We start from the raw sequence: 14,850 nt of genomic DNA, 5'->3' as shown, positions 1-14,850 counted from the left end.
CGGTTGAGAGTGAAGCCTGACAGGAGCTTCCCAGAATGTGCAGATTAACTTGGATTTAGCAGTTTGGCTGCGGAAGGGCACCAGGCATCTTTCGGAGCCTAACCTTTTACGCATGGATCGCACCTTCGCTATCGGCACCAACGTGGCAAAATGGTGGTCGAGACAGCGGAACGATCGTGCATGGGAGCCCTGCGTAATTGTTCTGCCACCAATATGAGCGAAAACTTCAAAAGAAAATTAAGCATTATACGCACGGACGAAGGAAAGAACTGAGGAGGGGCCCTGACGTCACTCTCGGTGACGCCACGGTGAAGCCGGAAATCGGCCATACTGACCGGGCAAATCCTCCTCTCTTGTTTACGTGCGAACAGCGCAGTGGAAGGCACGTCGGTCTCTCCCGCTCGAAAAGCACGTGGACTGCGTACCGATGCGAAACCAACTGAGCGGAATTCAACACGCTGGGCCTCTGCAGAAATCACTTCGTGCGTTGCAGTTGCGCGCGAGCGTACAGCGTTCGCCGACTCGTCTGTCTACCCCGCGAATGCCCTTCCTCAGCGTCTGAGGCAAAAAAAATCGCAACATATCCACGGGGTGAATGATGATGAGTCGGGCGAAGCTCCGGAGGAAATCTTCGGTAAACCGTGAAACTCTTCCGTGAAATTCGCCCGGTACGTCATATAAAGAGTGTGAAACACCGCGGTGAGGTTATTATCAAACCAAAGTTGATCACACACGTCGCAAGTGTGGCCAAACGAAGGAGCGAGAAATTCCCGCTCGAACCGCGCGTCGGCTCCTTGAATATGTGACCCCTCACGCCGCTTCCCGCGCACGAGCACCATCAAGGTCTGCCAGGCGCCGCGCTCGCTTCGCCGCCGCTTCTCGGGCTCAAACCGCGGGATCCTGGCGACGAGCATGAGCCGCCGCGGCCCTCCGCGCCCGCCGCTCCGCTTCGTCCTTGCCCCACCAACGATCCGACACGTACGGCGACGATCCAGGAGACTGAGAGAGGCACTCGTTCCGATCGGAGAGCAGCGGCACTTCCACCGCCATCTAGTGGCGATTCATACAAGTGCACTATTGCACACACTTCTATTGGACCAACACAGATTGTGTACAGCGCCATCTAGAATATCATCAGTCAAGTGCAATTTGTATGTACTTTTATGAGACAGCGCCATCTATTATACTGTTCGGGAGATACTGCCGGTTACGCCTGACATGGGACAAGGTTAGACTAAGATGAGCTACGCCCCTAAAACGCAAGGAGCGACTATAGGCGCCCCCATCTGCTAGGACATGAGCGCGCGAGCATCCGTTAGCGGTTTAGGCAGTTTAGGGGCCTCGCTTTTCTCGCGTCGACTGCGGCGACGGCTTCCGTAACTGACGCAACGACTGTTGTGAGTGCAGACAGTACGGAACGTTCGACTAGGTACACCGTTCGGCTGGCAAACTGTGCTTCGGCTACGAGGCCTGGTAAACAAGCATAACCAAGTAAACAAGAATTCGCTTGCATAACTGGACCTAGCCGAGCTAAGCCGCAGCCATTATTTTAAAAGCTTTACTTTTGTGCTGCTGCTTTGTTTTCCTCTGTTCGGGCTATCAGCCACAATAATATGCGAGCTCACCCATGCTCACCATCTCACGGCAATTAAGTATGCGATGACCGACAGAGCTCTTACTTCACGTGCGTACATTCCGACATACCATGCCTAAACCAACGGAAGTTCTTACTGTAAACGCATAGAACACGAATCTATACATGTAATGCCCTCATTTAGTCTTGCGGGGCACGAATGTTTCGTCCGCTGTCACAAGCAAGAATACTGCGCAACCGTCACTGACCTGCAAGGCGTTCGTCGTGGTTCCGTTCTATCGGTGGCTCCTGTTCTGTCATGGTACCTAAGCCCGATTTCGCTAAACACTTCAAATACGTACTCCATCTGCTTTATCCGCTGCACAGTACGTGGATACGGGCTCGTTCCATGAAGTGTTTAGGCCCCGTGGCTACAAACAGGATTCGTAAACGTTGCTCGGTACACTAACCACCGGTTGAACATTGCGTAGCGAGCAACGCGGCACAAAAAAAGTATATCCGCCACGGTTAGGTACGAGACCTACAGAAGCGCTCAAGGCCCGCTACACTGCACATGGTGCGCCACGTAACCATAGCAATGCCGCCAATGTGCCCTGTGGATATGGCCGCCATGACGTCATTTCCTCCACACTTATCTGCCAGCGCTCCGGCTGGGCATGCCCTCTCCTCACGTCTTTCCTTCCTCCGTGATTATACGGAACTTGTGTAAAGCGCCCTCATGGGGGAATAATTTTAGTTTGCGTTGCGTTTAGATTAGATATCCATAAATGGCCAGCACATATCTCGTATGTACAGAAACGCTGTAATAGCCTTTTGAAACATTCTTTTGCCAGAGTGAAGTAAACGCAGATCTTAGCGTCTACTGACAAGTTAATTGCAATATTAGTAGATTCACAAAGTATGGTGACGCATATTTTACATCCTACGCTGTTATGAGCTTTGCAAAGCAACCGCTTTTGATGGCGATTTTGTCTGCATCTGTTGTTGCTTGTGACAATCGCAGCTATCGCGCATATCGAGAAAAAAATCTAGGGTATCGCAAGTACCGAACACAGCCAATATCCGTGGTTTTCAAGTACTTTACCACAACCTATGGAGGCATCATGTCCGGTGAGGAGTGGCGTCAGAAGCTGTGCAAACATTTCGTGGCAGAAGCGTACAATAGCCCCAGGCATCGCACCATGTGAATTGCACAACGAGTGGGTGGTTTAAAGCTGCCCAACCATTACAAAAGGCTCAGCCATAATTCATCATCATCGTCGTCCAAATCATCAACAAAGTGTGCACCCATTCTGGTGCAATTGGGGCTTGCAGAATCGTAGTGGGCATTTCGCTACTTTGCAAAATGATGCTGAATATGGCCTATAGCGAGTGGTCAGAATTTGTTCTTGGAATAGGTGATCCTTCAAACATACGCTGCGACAGTGCTTCTTGTTCCTCATGGCCACGAGTTTCTTGATGCTTATATACATTGCAGGAACCGCTTGCGCTTGGATCATTGAAAGTCCTTGCGGTAAGTAACTCCATCGGTGCCTTTCAATAAATTTGCATAGAAATTATTTAGCTACCATCGGTAGTTTAGACAGGTTGTCTCGTCGCTAGTGACGTAAGTTCAGCACATATCTACACCGGCTAGACGTAAATGAAATGTTGAATGTGACAGTGATGAGCATAGCGGGATGACGCCCACATTAACTTTTTTTTTCAACCTCACTACGGCAGTTGTCTTTCCGGCAGACAGGGACAAACGAAACTTGATGTGTGGGTGACTGACGAACTACATTTCTTTCTTTCTTTCTTTCTTTCTTTCTTTCTTTCTTTCTTTCTTTCTTTCTTTCTTTCTTTCTTTCTTTCTTTCTTTCTTTCTTTCTTTCTTTCTTTCTTTCTTTCTTTCTTTCTTTCTTTCTCTCTTTCTTTCTTTCTTTCTTTCTATCTTTCTTTCTTTCTTTCTTTCTTCCTTCGCATTGCGCCATTTTCCCTCCAAACTTCCTCTGTCCACGTCGCAAATTGGATACGCACCTACGTGCTTAACCGCGCGCAACACTTCAGTTGGTACAGGCAACAACGATGGTCATGCAGTCATAACCACGTAACAATGAAATGACAAGGCACCCCGATAAAACATCAGAGAGGCATTATCGTAATCGGCTGATTGCCGACAAGTTCACGATCGAGAGAGCATCAATAACTGAAAAACGGCCCATGTGAACATCAATAACTGGAAATAGAAATACGCATGTGAACGGCCCACATACCAGGGCCGCATTTCTGTACGCTCGCCGGTGCCGCGTTTTTGGCGTGCAACACGGCCACCAAAATCTGTAAGCCAAGACAAGCATCACTGAAAAATGTTACTCATCTTAGCTCCCTATATACTTGCTTTTACGTGGGACATTTCATCAAGGAAGACTAGCTCAACCCAGCATTGTTTAGTTGCAGTGGTACCAGATTGGCAGAAAAATGAAATGTACACTGCGGTGAGAAATAGAAAGGCCTTGATTGTTCGATTTCTGGTAACGTTTCACACAGCAGGCGGACGGTAAATAAAAACAGAAAAAAAAACATGGTTAATCGCTCCATCATGGAATTTGGTATAAAATGAAAGTGAAACGTGTCTTCCAAGAAGTGCTTTATTGTTTATTCTACATTGATATATGTGATCTTGCCCAGTGACTAATGGTGTTTGGCAGATGCAGCACCGTTTAGCGTGGATGCCCGACGTTGACGCCTTGGAGCGCGTTTCCAGCTCGGAGGCACACTTTTATGATCGTGATTATACCTTTGTGGTAGTTAAAGTAGTTAATATACACCAGGACACAGCGTACGATGAATTACGCGCAAAGCACATCAACACGCGCGCATCACTAAGCACATAATAAACACTGGTACTCGATATGCACTTATTCAAAACGTCGTGATTTCAGGAGAGAAACAGTGACGTGTACGCTTGCAGTAATGGGGTAACCTGTGCCTCTGCTCATGCATACACTACGAAACAGCGCTTCAGGAACGCGAGAGGCAGAGTCGGCAGCTTGAGCTACCAACTCTGCCCTCTCGCGAACTCTGCTCTTGAGCTACCAACTCTGCCTTTCGCGAAATCTGCTCTTGACCCAGACAACACTCGACGACCTGAGGTTGTCCTGAGGATGCCCTACCCAGTACGAAAGAACTACCTGAGGTCGTCCTCAAATGAACCTCGACAGGTTCCAATCCAGTCTATTTGTCCGGCCCCAGATCATACTCAGGTTGTCCTGAGAACAAAATTCAGGGATATTCTTGGTATGCGTTCAGGTCGACCTCAGGACAGCTTCAAGGCTCTTTTTGGAATGTATTCAAGGCTATTGAGAGGCATGCTGTGCCCATTGGAAATGTGGTTTTCCACTGTGACTGTTTTCCATAAATGAATGAGAAAATTCAGCCTTAAAACTAAAGCATGCACTTACTGCTTCAAAGAGCATACTTTGAGTTTTATTATTAATACCAAAACTCAAACTATGCTCTTCGAAGCAGTAAGTGCTTCAAATTTACTGAGCTTTTAAAAGCTCAGTAAATTGCCACACCAGACGAAAATAAAAAACACACAGTGAAACGCAAAGCTTTTTTTATTAATATCAGTTTCAAACACAGAGTCCATGAAGCTTGGCAAAATGGGGTTGCTTTGATTGAATCTTTTCATCTGAGGTCTCTGGAGATGGGCAGGGTACTATAGAGGAGACATTAAGAGACATAATGAGCAGGACATTGTGAAATACAACAAAACTGACAACAAAAGAGCAAAATTGACAAAAGGAAGAGTTAACGCCAGATAAACAGAAGCATTGTGAGAATGGCTCCTAAACCACTGTAGGCATGCTCTTGTTAAGAAAGTTGCCTCTCAGCACATGTACAGCAAAAACGTCACGAAGACATAAATGTCATACCAGCCGCATTGTGATGGTTGTGTCATCAGCCAGCTTTTTATGAAACTTCTCAAGGGCATCCGAATCTTCAAAAACTTTGCTCAGTAGATATTCTTCTCTTGCTATAGCTTTTGATGCAGTACTGCACAGTTGCTGCTGTAATACAGAAATTACAAGAAATTAATTTACAAGAAAGTTTGCGTGCCTAGGCATGTCACCAATCGTACGTGTCACCATCAACATTACAAAAACTGCATCCTTCGCAAGTGACTGGAAAACCCAAATGATTTTTGATAACTGCCATACCCAGCTACATAGCTTGATAGGGTAAACGCGCGCGCACACACACAATCAGCTCTATAATCGCAACGTTGTCGTCGCAGCGATCACGCTGAACATATTCACGTTCGCAACCGCAAAGATAGTGTCGCACACGATAGTGCCACAAACGAGTTCAAAAAACTTCGGTGATTTTCAAACTGTGAAGAAAGACGGGAAATGAACCCTTGGGTACTCGCATAAACATCACGCAGCACAATGAACACCATGGCATTGTCGCGTGACATCGTCAGCTTTGGCAGCGCCGACTTACTGTCAGCCCTGTTTGCTATGCGTAAACAGGCATTAGCGCATCTATTTGTTTATCGTCTAAACCAGCAGTCCACGCTTACTTGCATTTCGAACGCGAAAAATACAGACATTACTGGAAACTTACCTACCGCCATGCTGCTTTCTTTGTAGACGTCCGCTAAAGCGCATGGCTTGGATTGCTTTGACTTGGGCTGTCTATAGTGTCAATGTTGCCAGGCAGGAAAAGAAAAATGGTGTGCGTGGCTATTTCCACTGTCGGATACCGTGTCGACCGTGACGTTACCTGTTCGCTGTCGACCACGGGGGTAATCATTCGCGTATGCGCAAAACAGTAAAGTTCGCAAACACACACACACACACACACACACACACACACACACACACACACACACACACACACACACACACACACACACACACACACACACACACACACACACACACACACGCGTGAAAAACGTTTTCATGTATGATTGTAAGGCACAAACAACCGAACACGCAGAAACAACTGTACAATCAAGAGATGCGCTAGGGGTTGTCACATGCATTTAATTTTCGCGCGCCCGTGACGAGAGCTACACAATGTTCATGCAGTCTCTTTCTGAATTATACAGTATGCACTCAAAATATCCTACAATGGACGTTTTTCGGACAATGAGTTATCCTCGAAGAATACTGAAAAGTGTGTTTTCCGCATCATCCTGCGAATGCCTTCCTGAGGGTGCACTCAGAACGTCGCATAACCCGTGGGGACGTTTGTACCATTTGAGGACCACTGAAGACTACCTCAGGTCGTCGAGTGTTGTCTGGGGAGCTGCCAACTCTGCCTCTCGGGAACTCTGATCTTGACCTACTCTGCCTCTTGGAAACTCTGCTCTTCAGCTACCAACTCTGCCTCTCACGAACTCTGCTCTTGAGCTATCAATTCTGCCTATGGGGAACTGGAACGTGCGAAGGCGTTCCACTGCCCACTTGCGTTACTCTCGCGGAGAATCTTCGTGTTTGTGCGTTGGCAACACTGGTATAAAGCGCTCGGCACCTATCACCATATTTGATGACGGAAATGACGTCAGTAAAGTCTTGGGGGACCCCGGCATAAAACAATTTCGTGTTGAAGGCTCTTATATATCAGATCTCTGAGCTTAATTGCAGTGAAGGTTTTGTCAAGGTTAGCTCGATGTCAATCAGTCCGAACACTTTTTATACGCGTTAGTTCAACCCTAGTATCACTAACTGGACTTCTTTAAAAGTAAGCGCCATGAAAACCTCGAATTTGCAGATGTACTCTAGTTATATGCAGGTGTAATTATCGGCGTTTCCAGAACAACCTCGGAAAGAAATGTTTGGTATGACCATTCTAAGTATGATTTTGTATATGTATTGACGATGTTCAAGTTGTGACTTTTGTTTAAGCTATTTGTGATAATAACTGCTGGGGTTTCTAAGTGCCAAAGTCCACGACATGATTATAAGGCACACCTTACTGCAGGGTTCGGAAATTTTTTACCATTTTGTTTCCTTTAACGTGCATTAACATTGTAGAGTTCATGACGCTCCAGTATTTCACTACCTTTGGCAGTGCGACTGCTGCGACCGGCATCAAAACAACGACATTTCGGTCGGCACACGAATGCCGTAACCACGGTAACACCACAGCGGGCTTCATTTATGGAATTACTAGAACTTTTTTTTATCATTTACCATATAAATTGAACGTATACATTAAGTTCTTTTTATAAACATCCTCATGGGCTGTGTCTCTCCACTTTATATATGTCGTCTAATTTATTACGCGGACCAGTATTCATCGTTCATACGCTCACAAAGCAAAAAAAGGACTTCTACCGAGTGGCCCGTATGACGACTCAGTAGCGCAACCTGTGCGCGTGCGCCAACTCGCAACCATTATTCATTGTGCTAATCAACCACAGGGTTTTAGACGCGAAGCATCATATGGTGGAGTTCAATCCGGTGGTGGTGGTGTGCGGCGTGACCACCCTTACTGCGCACGCGCGAACCCTCTCCCCACACCTTCTCTCCCCCTTTCCCTTCCCGACTTTCCCTCTACTCCCCCTATCACCCCCCCCCTCCCCCGACATTGCGAAACACCGCTTCGCGTCGCCTCATGGTCCCCTTTAGCGGGAGATGGCGTGATTTTTTCCTTTGGGCTTACTGCCTCCTCTCTTTCTTCTTCCCTTCTACAATCAAGGAGCTCTCGAATATTTATGACTGAAGAAATCCAGCTTCTGCAACAATTATTGAGAATATCGAAAAATAAAGCTCTCAATCTTGTCTTAAAGTGGCTTATGCTGAAGTTGTTTTTTTCTAAGAGGGTAATATCCTTTGCGATCTCCGCTTGAAGAAACGACCATACTTGGAAGAATGTGCTGGTTGTTTAGTTTAGGCATCGTTAATTCCCGTAAGATGTAAGCTCTGAAATCTTTCTAGCGTTAATTGGAGCCTTGTATGTGCACTTTTAGGCGACGATATTAAGCGAAGCGGCATAACAACAATCCTACTAATACGATCGTAGTTGCTTCGTCTGTTTTTAACCATATTGAACGGATAAACGACATTCTGAAACCTTTTGTAAAGTATTTCAGTACTTTTACAGATTTTCGGTATAATGGTAACATAATATATATATATATATATATATATTTCTTCAGCAATGTATGGAGTTATATGCGGTATATATATATATATATATATATATATATATATATATATATATATATATATATATATATATATATATATATATATATATATATATACCGCATATAACTCCATACATTGCTGTAGAAATACTTTTGAAAATTATACCAAAGTGTGGCAATGGCAAGTGGTACATTTGAGTAGGGCTAATGCAATTATTTGTTCAAGAAAGGTTCCTTTCCCATTACGTCAGAATCATACATGTCTGAACTCTTCTTTTTTTCAGTGCCTTACCGTCTACGTCCTCACTACGGCTCCCACTCAAGTCGCTGGGCAGTTTGGATGCGATTTGATTACAATCATTTCTAGAATATTCGGCAGTGCTGCATCCACGGCCCTGATGCCGTTCCTGTGCGCACTTCAAAACGCGCTGGACCTCGATTGCTCTGGCATCTCGTGCTAGGGCGGTCCAAGTGGACTGCACACTCACAGCGACCTCAGTATTCACCTTCAGCGCTTGTAGTAGCGGCGTTAACAATCAGTCGACGAGAATAAGACCAGATGAATAAGCAGAAATCTGCGCCCTTGCATCGTTTCTTTCTCATCGTGCTTCCGGCGCTTTGTACACCAGCTGTGAGAAATCTGTGCAATAATATTACATACTGAGAACTATATCAGCAGCTACGATAAAAAGAATGGCTAGTAAATGACATGAGGAGACATTTTCTCTTATCATGTCCAAACTGTTTCTGTCACTTTTTTGTTTATCATTATTCCTCTCGATAGAAATGTCAGAGAACTATCCCGTTTTCGCATCTTGCCGGCATAACTCCCATTGAAAACGAGAAAAAAAATTACAGCATATGCATGGGTGAATGATGAAGAGCTTGGGCGAATCTCCAGAAGCAATCATGGTTACACTGTGAAATGTTCAGTGCAGAAGCACGTTTTTGGGCTAGTCGGTACGTGTTCTTTGCGCGAAATAGCCACTTCCGTGGCTTCCGAAAGAATGTTCAGTGGTTTCGCCCAGCAGTAATCAAAGTGATACGCCGGTTTGATTATTTTTCCTGTTTTCTTCTTCTTTTTTCTTTTTTTCTTTTTTCCGTTGTTTCATTTGTTATTTTTTCTTAATTTATTTTTTATATCTCTATGGGACAGCGCCATCTAGTATATCGTCACCCAATTGCAGTTTGCATGCATCTCTATGGGACAGCGCCAACTAATGAATGATACGGGAGACGCGACGGCGGGGGCACGCCGGATGGAGCGACGACCGACAAGGTGATGCTATAAGGAGCTCCGCTCCTAAAAAACGTAAACGGAACGGAACGAAACGGAAAGCGCGGCACAGTCATAGCGGAAGCTGGAAGAGTGGCATTTATAGAGCCCGTTGAAAAATCTCTTGGGGCTACTAATACAAGCACACTTGCAAGGTGCTCACTACGGCATAAATGAAAATTTTTGGGAAGTTGGGAATCACCCACTACACCTTTACTCGTCACTCTGCGGAGAAGCCAGGCACCCGCTGCACACCTGTACGGCATTATGTGCAATTATGGCTCAGCCCTTTTTAACGGGTCGGAAGCGTTAAACGACCCACTAGTTAAATAATTCGCATTGTGTGACGCCTGGTAAAGGTAAGCCAAGAGCACTGCGCTTAAAAAACAGCGTAGAGGTTAATATGTCAGCGAGCTTTGTGTACCGAAACTCCCAAAAGTACGTTTGGTTAAGTAATTTCAAGAAACCAAGTCATCTGTAGTACGGATTATGGCTCCAGAATAGTTGTGCTACCAACCTTACATGTTGTACGTATGTCCTGCTTTGTTGCGCAAAGTCACTGAATTCGCATGGGCCATGTTCAGGAGTACGGCGCTGGAAACCTTAAGCATTCGAGGCTGCGAACCTTCCTGTCGCTACAAACCTTCATTTCCACCAGTGGCCGTTGACCGCTCGAAACTCGGCGCAGCTCTGCAAAGCGAAGTGGAGGCGTTGCATAGCCACGTATAGTATAGTATAGCAAGGTTGAAAGCAATGTGAGGGTGAAGAGAATGGAAAGGAAGAGGGTAACTCATAGAATAGGCATGTTTACTATAGAATAGCAAGAGGCGGGAGAGGAAATTGAGAGTGAAGAGCAGTGATATGATGGTGAGGAGGGAAAATAGGAGACATAATGGAGGGAGAGGGTAAAAGATGGCATAGCCATGCTTATATAGCAAGGAGTGGGAAAGGGCACTGAGGGCGAGGAGGAATGATGTGAGAGTGAGGGGTATTGAAAGGAGGAGGCAGGGCATGGCATAGTTTAGCGAAGGCGAGTGGAGCATGGAGGCGAGTTGAAGGTTGGTTACATGCAGGTGGTCAAGCGTATAGTAGGAGGGTGTGGGCGGAGATGAGGGGCAGCTGTGCAAATGGTATGGTGGATTCGGGCCTGGGAGAAGGCAATGCGCAGCCACGCCAAGCACAGGTCGTGTGACGTTAGTGGTGACGTCCTCGCTCTATCGCTCAGGCTTCCCTTCAGCTCCGCTGCCCCTTGGTGTTTACGATGTGAAGGCGGCTAAAGTCACACATGAATTTTATTCAAGAGTTTAAAGCCCGATCAAAATTTTACATTAAGAATGAATTGAAGCCTTCTAAACAAGCGCTTAACGCCGTCAGCTTTGTTCCATAATTTGAGTCTACAATTACTACTAATGCACGATTATTACTATGTTAGTATATTTTGTGTTATCTAGAGTGGTACTGTAAAAGATGTAATCTGTTTTGATTTGGTGAGCGTTAAAAAATTGGTCATTTTCTGTTGGAGAATATTAAAAATGCTTGCTTTGGTTGCAAGCCTCCTGCGAGGCAATTTTTGGAGCGTTAGAGAAACTGGCTTATTCGAAGTACAAGTTTCTTTTCGGTACATAAATCCTCTACTTGTTTTACATAGCATCAGCATAAAAGCCGTACTTATGTCATGCAACGACTTCGTTCTCAATGTGACCATGGCGCCAGGCTGCCGTGTTTATTTAATAGCCCGAAGCGTGCTCCGCCCCCTTTCCTTATTACGTAGCGCCACCGCCTCCACGCTCACGTGACGATAGATCTTTCATAGGTAAAGTGGCCTGCAGCTGACCGTTTGGTCATGCCGATATATCAAACGAGTTTTATGACAGCAAGATTACTGCGGCTGAAAGCTCATCATGTTCAATAGCTTGCGCCGTGCTAGATTTTTGTGACATTGCGCATGAATTGCACGAAGTTAAAACAAAGCTGCTGAGTGCCGGATCCTCATGTGGACAAAACCATGGTCACTAACCGATGAAGATAGCAATGGGAACAGCGCCGCCTCGTTTTATTTGTCCGCAAACGTCTTTTTCGCTCTTTTCTGTTGCACATTTGCAGCGCTTCGCGCTCGGCGCGCTCCGAGGATCCTCCGAATTATTCGCGTTGCGGCCAAACGTTACCGAAATAATGAGAGTTTGGCTCCATGAAACAATGTATAAGCTGTCCGGGACCGGAGAAAACGTCGGCAGTAATCGATTTTCCGCATTAACGAGCATTTAATGGAATATATATATATATATATATATATATATATATATATATATATATATATATATATATATATATATATATATATATATGTATATATATGAGAACTAACACACCGCAATGCCAAGGAAAGTATAGGGGTATTATTTGTAGTAATTAGAATATAAATGTGAAGAAAGTAAAGTGGACATATATAACATATAAAGTGGACGGGGGGATGATCGCTGCCGTAGCTCAGTGGTACAGCATAGGACGCGTTATTCGAAGGTCGCAGGTTCGGTCCCTGCGGGCGGCAAGTTATCTTTTCGTCCGCTTTACTTTCTTCACATTTATGTTCTAATTACTACAAATAACACCCCTATACTTTGCTTGGCATTGCTGTCAGTTCTATTAATATTGTGTCTAACAAGGAAAAACGAGCCATTAAAGGTAATCTTTCCTTCATTCATAGCGAGGGTCTCGTTCTGGCAGACATGATGCCTTCAGGTTGTATGCGAGGGATTATTGGTCAGCTGCCTGCTCCTCAATAAATCACGTGCTACGTGACGCCAAAAAGGCAGAAAAAAGAGTGTTCCACACTCGCCGCCATGGCTGCGACTGGCGCTGACTGAAACTCCTAAGTTTCAATCCACATATATACCCTATAAAGTGGACGGGGAGATGACCGCCGCCGTAGCTCAGTGGTAGAGCATCGGACGCCTTATTCAAAGGTCGCAGCTTCGGTCCCTGCCGGCGGTAAGTTATCTTTTCGTCCACTTTACTTTCTTCGCATTTATATTCTAATTACTACAAATAACACCCCTATACTTTCCTTGGCATTGCTGTATATATATATATATATATATATATATATATATATATATATATATATATATATATATATATATATATATATATATATATACAGATATAGATATGCCGGTATTCCATGCTTGGACAGGTCAAATATCAGAAGTGCTCGACAATAATTGCGACTGAATGCCTGTACTGCCACACACAGCCCGCATGAACCATTGGAATGTAAACGCCGCCAAGTTTCATGCAGGCCTAAACATATACCGAGGTCTAGAGTAAATTTTTCTCTTTTGATACATAAAAGAGGGTTATAATTGACCAAAATACCCATTTAGGGTGCGAAAGAACCAGAAGTGACTTTTTTCCAGGAGAACTTTGGCTATGTGCGAAGAATCCTGTGGAGTGCGGCAGATGCATAAAAGTAGAAACACAATTTTTTGATCACATTTGTATAAAACACGTAGGCAACATTTCTCAACAGTTAGACGACAAGACCGAATAAAGTGTTATGCTGCTACCTAAGTCAAGCTTCTTACGAACGATATACTAGTTTTGATAATAATGATTCGTGTTAAAGCGTATTGATAATAATGAATCAAGCTCAAGCGTATATCTCGTCTTATATGTTCCGAGATTGTTTGTATGTCTAGAGAGTTTTGCCCCATTATGGCGCAGAAAGTGATTTTTAAGAAAAACCAACCAACCAACTAAGAAAAAACCAACCATGCTTCCGAAACTCAATCTTACTTCTCACATCATGGCGTGACGGTTGACCCCTGACCCATTTCACTTTGTTATTAGCTTCACAGCAGGCTTTAAAATAAACTCGCTTCAAGTGTAAAAGCCTCAATCGCTCCACACTAGCGACGCAAGGATTATGCCCTCGCTGTCCACTGGTAATTAGGCAGAATAATTTTGAAGGCTTTGACAGCTGCAACCCTGCCTTCGTCTGAAAAACACGTTTGCTTCTTGTTTTTTTTACCACTTATGACGCGATCAGACAAAATAATTGGAAGGCAACCTAGTTTTTACGTTAAAAGCTGTGTCTAAATGAAGATGTCAATCATGTGCCCTGTCACGGTCGTGCACAGGCTGCGTTTCTAGTCGGTCTGAGGTCAATCGTCGTTCTCGCAGAGCGTATCAGAAAACACGAACACACTTTTCCTCACAACTCAGAAAGTATGAGTCGCCCTAAAATGAGTCTACTCTTTGTAATCTTCAAATGCCTAAGTATATCATTAGTAGTAAACGGTAAGTAATGTTTTCTTCTTCACAATCTGTGGTCATTTCCAGATCATCAGAGAAAAGAAGCAGTTTCTTTTTATATACAGGAGGTACCAGGGTGTTTATGAATTTTGTCCATACTTAGCATTTTCCTGCATAGATCCAAACTGAAGGACAGCAAATATTTCTCTATTGATACAAATATCACCGTACCAACATTGCTAAAAATATCAGCTTGACAGGCATACTTGGTCATTCTTTTTTTTACCTGTCATAGCGCTTAGCTAATATGGTGTCGTACTGTGTCTGGCGAATACAAGTTGATATTCCCGCTATTGCGGTCGGATTTCGACGGATACGAAATGCATGAACACCTCTAAAATAAGATTTATGTGCAGATTTAAGCGCCCTATATAGTGAAAATCAGCCCGGTGTCGTCCTCTACGACATACTTCATCATCATATGATTGCTGAGGCCAATTAATACTTCCAAAGTTATTGTTTTCCTTATTTGTCAAAGCTACGGCGTTATTGAGCTCGTATTGCAGAAATCATGAT

At 44.6% G+C, this 14,850-nt stretch overlaps 1 protein-coding gene across 1 annotated transcript in view; it reads left to right on the top strand.

Annotated features, from left to right (window-relative positions):
- Nucleotides 1–9,590, top strand: part of LOC119398616 (uncharacterized) — a 28,310-nt gene extending 18,720 nt beyond the window's left edge. Inside the window, exons 5-6 of the mRNA XM_037665449.2 lie at nt 3,072–3,107; nt 9,029–9,590. Coding sequence (XP_037521377.1) covers nt 3,072–3,107; nt 9,029–9,205 — 213 coding nt within the window. The 3' untranslated portion in view covers nt 9,206–9,590. The remainder of the gene's footprint in view (nt 1–3,071; nt 3,108–9,028) is intronic.
- Nucleotides 9,591–14,850: the final 5,260 nt, after the last annotated feature.

The sequence above is a fragment of the Rhipicephalus sanguineus genome, chromosome 7 (genome assembly GCF_013339695.2).
Source record: "Rhipicephalus sanguineus isolate Rsan-2018 chromosome 7, BIME_Rsan_1.4, whole genome shotgun sequence".
NCBI classification, from domain to species: domain Eukaryota; kingdom Metazoa; phylum Arthropoda; class Arachnida; order Ixodida; family Ixodidae; genus Rhipicephalus; species Rhipicephalus sanguineus.
Note: the sequence above shows the minus strand (reverse complement) of the source record. Positions and strands in the feature narration are given on the sequence as shown.